We start from the raw sequence: 13,505 nt of genomic DNA on the forward strand, positions 1-13,505 counted from the left end.
AGCTGGAGTTAAGCTAACTCAGTCATTTTTTTTGCCCAGAAATAAACAAAGTGCTGAAATCTGGCTTGTCGAGTATTATCGTCACTTGAATCTCCTTGCAACCTTAATACCAGAGCTGGAATTCTCCCAACAGCCACTGTTCAGTCTGGTATCAGAGTTTGAATTCTCCCAGCTCCTGCTATTGTTGCTAAAATCAGAGTTTGAATCCTCCCAGTAGCCACCATTTCTCTTGATTTTTGGAGTTTAGTTCTATGAGCAGCTGCTATTCCTGCTGGTATCGAGCTGTTTGAATTCACCCTGCAGTTGCTGTCTGGTCCGTTTGAAATGTCATCTGAAAAAATGTTTCAGCTGATACCAGTCTCTTCAGTGAGAGTATTTTGCAGGTTTCTCTGTACTGCTATCCCTAACTTAAAATCTGAAATAGAAAAAAAGATAATCTAGACGGTGAGTTTAGTATGAAATATATTTTCTAATGTGTTGTTCAAAACCTAATTTTGGGCATTGGAAATTTCTTTATTTGAAGAACAAAATGGTGGATAGTACTGTTTGAAAAGCACTTGAGTAAATTTATTTGTCCTAAATAATGAAATACATACAAATGAATGGAGTCTCTTCCCTGGCATTCTCTCTGAGCTAACACTTACTCACCTATTTATCCACTGCAACTCATCACTGGTAAGCAAATCAGCAGCAAGTTTGGGAGGGAACCAGACTGTGATTGGGGGAGCAGCTGATGATCATTCCCTTCCATTCAACTTATGGAAACAACTTTTCAACAATTGGTTACCCCAGGAGTGAATTTCCTTCAGTATCTTGGGGACTTTGAGAGTGGATTGGCTGTTGTTGGCATGTGTTTGCAATTGGGAAAACATGTTTGATTACCTTGTCAGAGTTTTTTTCAGTTATGTTATTTAGAAAATAAGACAAAGGGCAGTTGATCGATGTATTATACTTAGATTTTCAGAAGGCTTTCAACAGCGTTTGCTATGGGTGATTGATTGTAAACACTAAAGCGCGTGAGATAAGAAGTAATATCTGGTATGGATTAACAAGACATAAAACAGAGAGTAGGAATAAATAGGTCATTTTCACATTGGCAGACTGTAACTAATGCGATACCAAAAGGATCAGCGTTTGGGCTCCAGCTGTACACAATATTTAGCAATAATTTGGTTCTGCGGACCAAATATTTCCAAATTTGTAGATGACTTAAACATTGGTGAGAACTATTGTGGGAAGGTGTAAAGTGCCGTCAGGAGGATTTGTGAAGAGCTTGAGTGGGTAAGAACATGATACATAGAGTATAATATGGAAAAATGTGAGATTTTGATAGGAGAAAATGCACAGAGTATTTCATAAATACTAAGAGGTTGGATGTACAGATATACAAAGGGCCAATCAGTCACTGAGGGGTAACAACTGTTTGGAATGCTCTTGAAACATTAACCTTCATCGCAAGAGCTGACTTAAAAAACTAGACTTGAAATGTTGACTCTGCTTTCTTTCTACAGGCGCTTATAGAGCAACTTCTGTTTTGTTTCAGCTTTCCAGCATCTGTGGTTCTTTGTTTTATTTTAGTGTAATGGAGCATGCTTAAGGATAAGATATCAATGTGGTAAAGCTACAAAACAGGACCACCTCTATGCCAAAAAGCAAGACCAACATCTTTAGATAAAGCTAAGTGAATCCTCAACCAAAGGCTCAGATCTAAGCTCTGCTCTGAAAATCAATGCAAAAGACAGGGCTGAAGCATTTGCAAGCAATTTCAGCGACTACTGCTGAGTTAATATTCCATCTTGCTCCCCTCCTGAGATCCTGAGCATCATAGATGCCAATCTTCAGTCAATTTAATATCCTCCACTTGATATCAAGAAATGGCTAACAGCATTAGACTGCAAGGACTATGGGCTCTAACAATGTTCCAGCAATAGTACTGAAGACATGAGCTCTAGAACTAGCTGCATTCCAAGCTAACATATTTCAAAACATCATTTGGGGAAAATTGCCCAAGAGGCTAGACCAGTGTAGTATATCTGGTTGGCTCAGATGAGTTGGACCGACTGTTTCTGTGCTGTTTTACAATATGACTGTATATCCTGTGCACAAAAACAGGACAAATCCAGCACAGCCACTTACCAACTCCTCATTGAACTCTTAATCATCAAAGTGAGGATATGTTATTGACATGTCAAGCAACTAACTGCTCATTGATGTTCAGCTTGGATTCTGCCAGCAATCCTTAGCTCCCAACCTCATTACAGCCTTGGTCCATACATGGACAAAAGTCCTGAACTCCAAAGGTGTGGTTGAATGATACTGCCTTTGCTATCAAACCAATATTTGACTAAGTATGGCATCAAGGAACTCGCAGCAAAACCAGAGTTAATGGGAACTGGTTGAAAACACTGTTAGTTGGTGTCATACGTAGCACAGAAGAAGGTGGTGGTGGTTGTTAAAAGTCATTCATTTCATTTCCTAGGCCCAACCACCTTTAGCTACTTCATGAATGACATTATCTCCATCACCATTTTCAACTCACCAGATACTGATGTAGTCTATATCCATAACAACAAGATGGGGTCAATATTTAGGCACATTACAGTTGTGCTGCACAACTGCTAGGCAACGATCATCTCCAACAAGCAAGAATTTAGTGATCTCCTTTGACATTCAATGGCATTACCATCACTGAATCATCCTCAGTCATCATCCTGGTAATTATCATTGACAAGAAACTGAACTGGACAAACCACATAAGTACTGTAGCTAAAAGAGCAGGTCATAAGGGATTTCTGCAGCATGTTCTGATTCCCCTGTTTGTGACTACAGTCTACAACGCACGAGTCAGGATTGTAATGGAATACTTGTCACTTGCACGTGTGACTACAGTTCTACAACTCAAAATGCTTGACACCGTCCAGGATGAAGCAACCCACTTGATTGCTTAGTTGATCGAATCAAGAGTCTCAAACTCCCTCCGCCATCAACACACAATGCATCAGTGTACACCATCTACGAGATATAATGTAGTGGCACATTATGGCTCCTTTGACAACATCTTCAAAACTGATGACCTCTGCTATGTTGAAGAACAGTGACAGCAGGATGCATGGGGATACCACCAGCTGCGTTTTCTTCTCCAAGTCACACACCATCCTGCTTGAAATTGTATTGCTGCTCCTTCAGTGTTGCTCAAATGGTGTTCATCAACAGCAGACGGATTACAGCGGTTCAAGAATATGGCTCACCATCAGTTGGGGATGGGCGATAATGAACAAATGAACCTATTGCTTGGATACCAGGAGAATGTTTACTCATGTAAGGGTGACTAGAACTAGAGGGACAGTTTCAGAATAAATGGACTCAAGGCAGAGTTAAGTAGGTTCTTGATATACAGCATAGTCCAGCATTCTGGGAGAGCAAGTAGGAAAATGGAGTTGAGACCACAATCAGATCAGTCATGATCTTACCGAATTGCAGAGTAGTCCTGAATGGCCAAATGGTCTCATGCTGTTCCTACAACCTTTTCCTATTTTCTTTATGAAGAAATACTCAAAGTGATCTTCAACTTGAATGTCCTCAACTCCATTCTTCAGTCTCCTGGTGTTACTGAATTCTGGAGCGAGGTTGTAAAAGCCATCCCACAGTTGAAAAGCAACAGGACATCTGGAACAGAGTCGATCCCTGGTGAAATTCTGAAACCTGCCCGAGATACAATTCTGGCATCGCTGTGCAATCTCATATGAGAGCACATGCCAAGTTATCAAGAATGTTGTGATTCATCAAAACTTGGTCACAGCAGGAGACATACAAATGGAGAGTAGGAATGCTTTACTGATGCTTCACTGAAAGCATCCTTGAAGGGTCAAGCATCTCTTGCCAACTTGTTATTAACTGGCATGTGACCAACCGAAATGGAGAAGGTTTGTCTGAAAAGCCAGGAACACAGCGAGAGACTTCATTGGAAATGTGTAGGTCCAAAGTCAATACATCAGATGGGACACAATACTCCAAACAACCTACTGTATCTCGCAAACCATTCAAAAACCACCTGCCTTCATGAGGCAGAGTCTGCAGATCCTTGGCAGCCAAATCTCAATCCATTCATCTGAAGTGGAAGCAAGCACCTTCAAGCCCAAAGCACTTCCTAAGAAAAACTGTAGTTGCTCTGACCCCCAGTTGTAGCACAAAACTAAAGGCTGACTGGAAAATTCTACTCCGTGTCCTTAACTAAACTTTTTATGAAATCTCCTAATGAACCTAATTCTCATTTTCAAGGAAGAAGGTGACGTTTCTATTTTTCCAAAATCACTGATGCCAGAAATGACATCCTGATACACCACCTCGGCCCACTATTTCAGGGTTTCCTGACTTCCTCAGCTTCTATTCATTCAGTCTGCAATCATTATTCTACAGAAGGAAGCCATTTGCTCCATCATGTAGTACAAATATGTTTTTGTATGATAGGTAATTGAATGCCACTTTGTTAAATTATGAATGCTTTCATTTTATAAATGTTTTGTTTCATTAAATTTTAATCCCAAAGGGCCTAGTATTCAAATGAGGGTATGATGAAAAGGGGATATTGAATATCGATCTAGATCCCAGGTTTTACAAACTATGTTCATGTTAAAAATCATTGTTACCAATCAATGCCACATGGGTTCGGAAGAAATTGGGTAAGACTGTCAGCGACACTTCCTCGTCTCATAGTCTCCTGATGCCTTCTGTTAAGATTGACACATCGTGAAGGACTAATTGGGAAAAATAAGTGGTGGATCACTGACACCTATCAGATGAAATAACATTTTTAATCTGTTAAGGTGAGGAAGGGGCAGAAAAGAGAAGAAACCTGGAAAATAAACTGTAACAGCAGCAAAATTAAAATGCCACATTGTTGTAATTCTGAAAATGATCAGGTAATTGATACGTAGTTTGCAAAGTCTGTTGGCCACAGGCAACCATGGGAAGTTGCAGAGCAGTGGGTTGAAAATGTTCAGTTTAATACTGACATTACTTAAAGGTAGAAATTCTGAATTCTAGTAATAGCAACCAATATATGATCTGTGAAGACTAAGCTAGTATTGTATCCTATTGCTTTACCTGGGCCTTGCAAGAAAGGAAAATGTCCCATTGGATAATGTAGTTTGTCAATACATTACAAATGCTGATCTGTTACTTAAATTCCCACTTTCAAATTTCAAAGTAAACAAAGTCTAAACACAGATGTATGTACTTGCATGAAATGTACGGGGCCTTGGACAGTGATAAAGTAGGAAGTCAGCTGCTGCCAGGGAGGTCTGTCTCCATCTGGCTTTCTGGCACCATGTCCAGCGTTGCTTGTGGGCTTGGTGAAACAGCAGATGTGCTATCATCCTGAGGGCAATATGTCTCCTTCCCATGGGGCAGCAATTCTTTATTTCCACTGGTTCTTGGGAGTGTTAATCAGTGGGAGAGAAAATGCTCCCGGACCTTTTGAAGGAGCTGAATATATTGTTTTACTGAATTGCATCAATTCGAGCTTTGTTTAAAGTTCTAAGAACTACTGATATTAATATTGCAAAACCCATGTAATATGCCGCCTGTTCCATGGTAAACTGCTGATGCCTTACAACAGAATACCACGCAAGCTAGAAACTGACTCCTACATATCCTGAAGAATGGCTTGGCAGCTTCTGCGTAGGGTGTCAAACACTACAAATTGTGATGTTAAAAAGCAACAGAAATGTGAATGTAATTGGAAAACAGATGAATGGAAAACTGAAACTGCTGGTAACACCCAGCTGATCACCTAGCATTTGTGGAGAGAGAAACACAATTGATGTCTCAGGTCGTCATCTGAAGCATTCAGGTCTAATTTCCAGCATCTAAAGTATTTTGCTTTGATAAAGGACTGAAGGGCTTTCAAGTTGCTACTAAATAAAATCACAAGACTATTTGGTCTGTCATGAGAGCATGAACAGTAGTTGGGAATGTAACTTTAATGAAGAACGTTCTGTACAGATACAAAACCAATATTTTTTTTAAAAATTCCAGTGATTGTGTTAGTGCCTCAAGGAATGGATATCAGATTCTGAAACTGTGCTCTTAAAAAAACTGTTTGTCCTTCTAGTTCTAATGTCAACCTGCAGAAGACTTTTCTATTTTCCACTTTCATTGCTGCTTTGTCTTACTTTATTTATTCAGGGAACAACTCGAGCATTTAATGAATACCACTGAGATTTGTTTAAACTGATTAGGAAAGCAAATTCCAGATGCGTACAAATGTTGGTAATGCTAAATAATTATGGTTTTATTTCAGGATGCAATAGTTATTCATGAAGTATATGAAGAGGGTGCAGCTGCTAAAGATAACAGGCTTTGGGCTGGGGACCAAGTATTGGAGGTGAGTGCAGCAGTAGCACTATATATCACAGTATATTCTGGACACGCTGTGGATAATGACAAAACATTGTAGTCAATGCCAATTATTTCCAAAATGTTAATTCATTTATTGTAGCTCACCTTCCCACTATATCACTCAATCCTATTTTCTCACCAGGAACACATTTACGTTGTTCATGAATTTGTTAACACTGATTAATTCATTAAGCTTCCACTACTTGCTAATTTCAGAGATCTTTTACTCTTCAGGTGAAAGCCTCCCAGGTGATTAGTTTATACTCCAGTATTTGAACTGAATCATCACATTGAACAAATTGTCTGCATTAGTTCAGTCAATTGTCAAAAACATCTTGACACCAATGGATCTCCTCAAACAAAGTCCTTTCAAATAAATCAAGTCAAACATCACTTTTGTTGCACAATAATTACTTGACATGAAATCATCAAAATATCCACAGAAAGGCAGTGGTAGCATCGCTGCATCTGGAAAACAAAGTCTGATTCAAAAGTGTTTCGTAACATCTCTGGACAGATTGCTTAGAAAACTGTATCATAATAAGTGTAATTTTATGTTTGCCTTTAGCTGCTAAAATTGTGTCCCAATGGTCAACAACTGTTTGAGAAATTTATGCATGTAAACTATTCATCCGTATATAATGCGGTCAATGGCAAACACGATATTTTGATTTGTTCTTGAATTGTGGACGATGCAAGTTTTTCAGGGTGCCAGGAATGGTTAGTATGTGCAATTATTTTCCAAACTCTAGGACAAACTACACTGACCCAGCCCTGAACATTGTTCCTAAGTTTGAAAGACAATCTTGCAACACTTAATATATTTTCTGTTTAAAGAAACCACTTTATAGATGGTACATAAATAGTTAGTCAATTTTGTGGTTATCAAGTGTCATTTTGTTACCCAATTAATTATAATAAAAGTCTAGTTTAGGTTAATCTGGGATAGTTTAACTCCTAGTTTGATCACAGTTTTCTTCAGCTCGTGTCAGAGCAACAATCAGTTTAGAATTAAGTACTTTGAACCATCATCTTTTAAATCTTTCCAGAACGCATCAGTCCTCTGGACTGCCTTTTGGGTTTCTAGACATGTCATTGTGTTCAAGGTGATTTAACTGTTTAGTTTCCTTTCATCTTAAAATGACTGTTCCCTTGTTTAGAAGGCATCAAAGACATTTAAACTTCTGGTGCACAAAGAGACTTACTATGTTTTCCTTTAAAGGTCCCAATAAATTATTTTACTAGGATAACAAATGACTGAGCAGTGCTTTTGTGGAGAATGTGAGGTTGGGTGAAGGCATTATGACTGCACTGCTGAAATAAATATAAAAATCCAACTCTTATATTATTTACTATTGTTATGAATCATGATTGTAATAGATTGATTAAAAATACTTGACTACAAGCACAACCAGTTGGGTTACAGCTGCTTAACTGATGCTGCTTTGTTAAAAAGTAAAACAGTTGGAATATTAGTGTTTGTATATACTGTTGGAGTGTTCATTAGACCATCAGAAAGTGCTAACTTGCCTGTTGGTGCACAGGAAAATGGTCCTAACAAACACCAGGGTTAAATTTCTGAGGTTTTGTCGCTAATGGCTTTCACTGAAAACAGTTCTTACACCTTGCATACCTCAAAGTAATGCAGAAAATTTGCAGCAAACGAACAGGCCACTTGGCCCAAGATGTTGACATCAGTGTCTATGTTCCCTATGAACTATCTCCACACTAAGTATGTGTTTATCTGAGCTGTTCTTTGTTATTAAACAAAACAATACTCTGGTTACAGCTTTTGAAAAATATTCCACATGTTATGGTAAAAGGAAAATAGTGCATGAAGAGAAGTGACTGTCAAACTCAAACGTGTTTTTCATGTATCTAATGGAATATAAATGACGGCTGGAGAATATAAACTAGGTCTTTGTCAGTGATCTCTGCATTCTCGTTCAAACTGTGAACATAGCTTGACATGCCGGCATTGTGATTTGTGTTTTGTTCATTGTAAATCTGCCCAATTCCTACTAAATCTGTTATTTTAAGAACAGTTAATCAGGTTATGATAGGTTTAACAAGTGGCTCATTATTATCAGAAACTTGTCTTTTCTCAAATGAAAATGCCAGGACCCATCCATCCATCTGTTCAAACATCTGTAAATATTGAAGGGCCCACAAAGGAGCAGATTAGTCAAGTCGCTTCTTGGCATTAGTCATAGAAAAATGGGAATATCAAAACCTGTACCTGTGCCTATGCATGCAATTGCTTGGCACATGAAGGGGTTTTACTTCTGCTTTAATTGTTCTTTTTTTTGAAAAAAACTGCAGGATTTTATTTCCACTTTAAATATTCCACTAATAGCAGATAAATTAATATTGGTGATAAAACTAGCATTTCTCATTCTAATAGGTCGGCATAAATTAATTAATTATTCATTTCTCTCAAATTTCTCTCCCTCATTAACTGTCTTTTTTAGGAATTTGTTGTAAGAACCAAAGACAGAGCCTTCAATCTTCCCAATATTTAATTGAAGGAACTTTCTGTTCATTCTATTCAATACTGGATGCTGGATAAACAGTCTGAGAGGCTAGATGTAATGGAGCAATCGAGTACAATAAGGGTATAATAATACTGGTTATCTTCAGCACACGTATGAAAGCCATGTTTTAGGATGTGGTTGCTGAGGGGCAGCATGCAAAAAGAAAATAGAAGAGGCCAAAATAAAATCCTCAGGGACACCACATGTATTAGTATAGAAACCAGAAGAGAAGCCATTTCACGTAACTATGACTTGAATTAGAAAGATAAGAATGAATCCAGGCAAGTGTAGCACATTTCATCTCGAAGGAATAGATCGACATTTGTTCCCACTGATCTGCTGTTTCCACATAGCCTGCACATTTTATCTCATCAAGTCTTTAGCCAGATCCCTTTTCAACATTACTATTGGCTCTCCTTCCACCTTTTCAGTCAACACATTCAAGGTCATAATAACATGTTGCATTAAAAAGAAATGCTCTTCTCCTTTATGGTTCTTTTGCCAATTGCCATAAATCTTCCAGTTACTGACCTTCCTGCTAGTCGATGCAGTTTTCTCTGGTGAGTCTTTTTGACTACTTCCGTTAAATTTCAGCTTAACCTTCACCACCCTGAAGAAAACAATTCCAATGTGTCTAGCCTGTCTGCATAACTAATCCTGATCCCTGGTACCATTGAAATAAATATTCTCAGCATTCTGTTTCTTTTGATTTTCTTAAGTAATCAATAACACTGTCTTACCTGTAAACTTCCAATTTGGAGAAATAAAATCAACATCGACATCAATTCTTACATATGCTTCCAAAAATTCTCCTATACTTGATTGTCTCCTCCTCTGCATCTTGCCTTTACTACCTATGACTGATCACTAATTTGTTACTTGGCATTTCTATATTTTAGGACTTGCTATCAAACGCATGCAAGTAAATTGTGCAGAAATTGCATGCATTAGGAGGTCAAATGCCAAAGTATGGCACTAGAATTTTGACTGACAATCTGGATATGCTTGCAGCTTATTCTGCCACCTATGAATGTTTCAAATGTATCCTTGCTACACTTAAAAGTTAACCCTTTTTGTTACACCCTGGAACATGATATAAAGAAGTTACAAGAGAAAATCATTTCCTCATAGTTTTTTTTGTTCTGGCTCTGACAGAGGATATTTACTTGCTGCTCTGATGTGCAAAAAGCAATTAGGGATCACATGTTAAACCTCCTGAAGCAAGCTACTGTGGAGTAAGGAGTAGCAGTTAATTGAGCCAAGGCCAAGGAAGGACTGTAATGTTAGAGGCTAGAAGGAGCCAGAATGTGAAAAAGAGAAGTAAGACACAAGGGAGAATAGTGAAGGAAGTTCAGGGTTTAAGGTTATGCAGGGGAGTGGTGGTGGAATGCAGGATTGAACAGAATGATTAGAAATCAGGGTGAATGAAAATGTTGTAACATGGTTAGAGATTAGGAGAGGGTTAAGGAGGGAAATGGAGAAAGCAATTTGATACCAATGACTGAGAACAGCACAATGTAGGGCTAGTAACGAGGGAAAGGGTATAATAAAAATATATGCAGTAAGAATCCAGATGACACTTAGAAACCTAGAAAGTGTAGGGAGCAACGTTATGAAAAATAGGGTACAGAATTCCAGTAGAATCACCTGCACTTCTATAGGTAAAGACTGAGGACAGAGAATGTATCCAGCTGTAGCTGGGAGACAGATGTTGTGACACAAAATAAAACAAAGAACTGCAGATGCTAAAGATGTGAAACAAAAACAGAAATTGCTTGCAAAACTCAGCAGATCTGTGGGAAGAAAGCATAGTTAATGTTTCAAGTCTGGTGAGCATTGAAGAAGTTCTTACGAAGAGTTGATGGATTTGAAATGTTAACTGTTTTCTTCCGACAGATGCTCCCCGACCTTCTGAGCTTTGCCAGCAATGTCTGTTTAGGATGTTGTAACATTATTGGTAGAGTACTGACTAGAAATCAAAAAGAATCGTTACTTCGCCATTTGCTGTGTCTAAACATTTGGGCACGAATTTCCAAACATTCAAAAATAATGTAAATACAGGAAACTCATGTCCTGTGGTGTTTGTTTGTTTTATGCAGCAGAGTTAGTTAGTGAGCTACGTTGTGATTTGTCATATGTAAATCATGTGCAAAATAAATATTGTAGAAAGTTAAGTGGATAAGATTTGATGTAAAACTACCCTGTAAGTTACTTGAGTAGCTATTTCCTCAGTACAACTGGTTCAATATGGCTCCATTGTTATTGTTGTTTTTGCACTGAAAGTTATTGCAGGAGCTTGTGCCAGGAGCTAGGTATCTGAGAAAGTAAATATGCCACAGTTGAATGTTGCTTCATATGCTTTGTGGCGCAGGTAGACTTCATTTCCAAAATTGAAAGATTTCGCATTTGCTTTCACTGCTTATTCTTCTCAATAATTATTCCATTCTGCATTTTGATCCCCTTGGAGAAATTTACATATATTGTTTCAATGAGGACATCAATTTTGAAATCAGAGAAGATATTCCTAGGTGTCTGACAGCAATCACAAGTCTTGGTTTCCCAGAAACTGGCATTACTAAATTTTGATGGTCAAGTGTGCCATCTACTGGAATCCTGTTGAGGTGTATGCAGCTACTTTGATGATATTTGATAGCCTGCATATTTACCATATACCAACTGAACTACTGTATTTTTAAAAATCTCAAAACTGAAAATTCAGTTTTTTATTCTAATGTTATTGCTCAATAAAGTGTAAAAGAACAGCTGTGAAACAGGGTATTTTTGTCTATCTTTAAAAGATGGAGCCTCAAGCAATTTGTAACACATTTATATTTAAGTAGCTGGAAAGACTTAGATTCTTTTCATATTTTGACAATAGTATACAATACCCAGCTTCACTCTTGCGCTTTTAAATTATTAAATAAAAATAAATACGCATTGGTGTTATGGGAAGTACTGAATGGACAGATTTTTGCTAAGGATCCCCAATAGGGAATTCTAAATTCATAGAATGAAGCATCCTATAAAGCTGAAACACTTTCTCAGTGGATAGATGAAAAATCAGAAAGTTGTCAAACCAGAGCCAGTCAAGCTCATTTGGTCAGTCACAAAGCAACATTAGCAGATAGAAAAGAGACATCATTGATATAAACAGCACACAATGCAAGGAAATCTAAGGGAAATGTACGAAATAATATGATTTTCCTGTTTACCCTGAGTTTGATCTAACCTATCATATTCTATGTAATGATAAAGTATGCATCTTGCTTGTGTGCATTACACAATGTCAGCAGTAGAGAGACCATACAAATTCTTTCCCATTTCACTTTCATTAAAAGGCAATCCTCCAAAATCATTATCCTTTCATTTAAGATTCAGTAATTAGCATTCAGAGTCAGAACAGCGCATGCTGTTAAAACATTTTTTTTTCTTCTAGAGTCCCTGTATATTCTCTCCTCTGGCAGGCCGTCATGATCAAAGATGACATGTTCCACTCAGGGTAGGCAGTTGGGGAGTTGTTGGGGGATGTTAGGTTCTACAGTGGCTGAAGACACCAATGCAGAGGCTGCCACAGGAAGGGGCAGGTGGTGTTTGTCGTGATGGGTGGAAGGATGCTCTTGATTCAGAGCACCACTTCTGCTTCTGCTTGGCCTCCACGTGCTCCACTGGGTGTCATTCGAAGTGGATGATGTTTTCACAAATACTTCCTCTGTACTTGTATGTTCTCGGGCAACTGATTCTCAGTTGTCAGTGGAATGCTGTAATACTCTTTCAGGGTGTCCTTATAGTGTTTACTCTGCCCTCTTAGTGATCACTGACCATTGCAGAGCTCAGAGTAGAGCATTTGTTTAGTGAGTATAATGTTGAGCATGTGGACAGTGTGACTCGCCCATTACGGCTGGATGTGTGTGAATAGTGCCTCAATATTGCCTGGGAGAGGGTACTCAATTTGATATATTTATCCTACCAGGATTTTGTGAAGGCAGCACTGGTGATAGCTCTCCAAGGATTTGAGATGTCTGTTGCAGATCGTCCATGTTTCTGATGTATGTAGAAGTGGGTGGGGTCGACCACAACCACTGTGTAGACCATGAGCTTTCTGCTGGGTTTGAAATCTTGGACCTTGTACACTGTTCGTCAGGCATCTGAAGATGGCACTGGTGAATGGGAGCCAATGTTGGATTTTATTGCCAATGTCTGCTCACACCGTGAGGAGGCTCCAGAGGCATGGGAAATAATGCACATTGTCCAGGTGCTCGCCGTAGATTTTGAGGTCAGGGGCACCTTTGTGTGGTAGGTGCAAGTTGGCTTTCCAGATATTTAGCCTGAAGCCCATCTTCTGATGTGCCTTGTGGAATGTGTTGATGATGGCTTGTAGCTCAGCCTGTGAATGTTGTGCTCACAGGCATCATCTGCATACTACAGCTCAATGTCAGAAGTTGTGGTGGGTTTGGTTCTGGCCAAGAGATGTTGAAGGTTGAACAGTTTCCCTTCAACCTGTATATTAGCTCCATTCTGTTGGGGAGCTTTATGGAGATGATATAGAGTGTTACAGCAAGGAAAATGAAGAAG

General features: G+C 38.6%; 1 protein-coding gene across 4 annotated transcripts in view; it reads left to right on the top strand.

Annotated features, from left to right (window-relative positions):
- Positions 1 to 13,505, top strand: part of patj (PATJ crumbs cell polarity complex component) — a 347,670-nt gene that overhangs the window by 293,367 nt on the left and 40,798 nt on the right. For all 4 annotated transcript variants that reach the window (XM_059647917.1, XM_059647916.1, XM_059647919.1 and 1 more), the window contains one exon: positions 6,302 to 6,385. In XM_059647917.1, the coding sequence (XP_059503900.1) occupies positions 6,302 to 6,385 (84 nt within the window). The remainder of the gene's footprint in view (positions 1 to 6,301; positions 6,386 to 13,505) is intronic.

Source organism: Stegostoma tigrinum, chromosome 8 (genome assembly GCF_030684315.1).
Source record: "Stegostoma tigrinum isolate sSteTig4 chromosome 8, sSteTig4.hap1, whole genome shotgun sequence".
Lineage (NCBI taxonomy): Eukaryota > Metazoa > Chordata > Chondrichthyes > Orectolobiformes > Stegostomatidae > Stegostoma > Stegostoma tigrinum.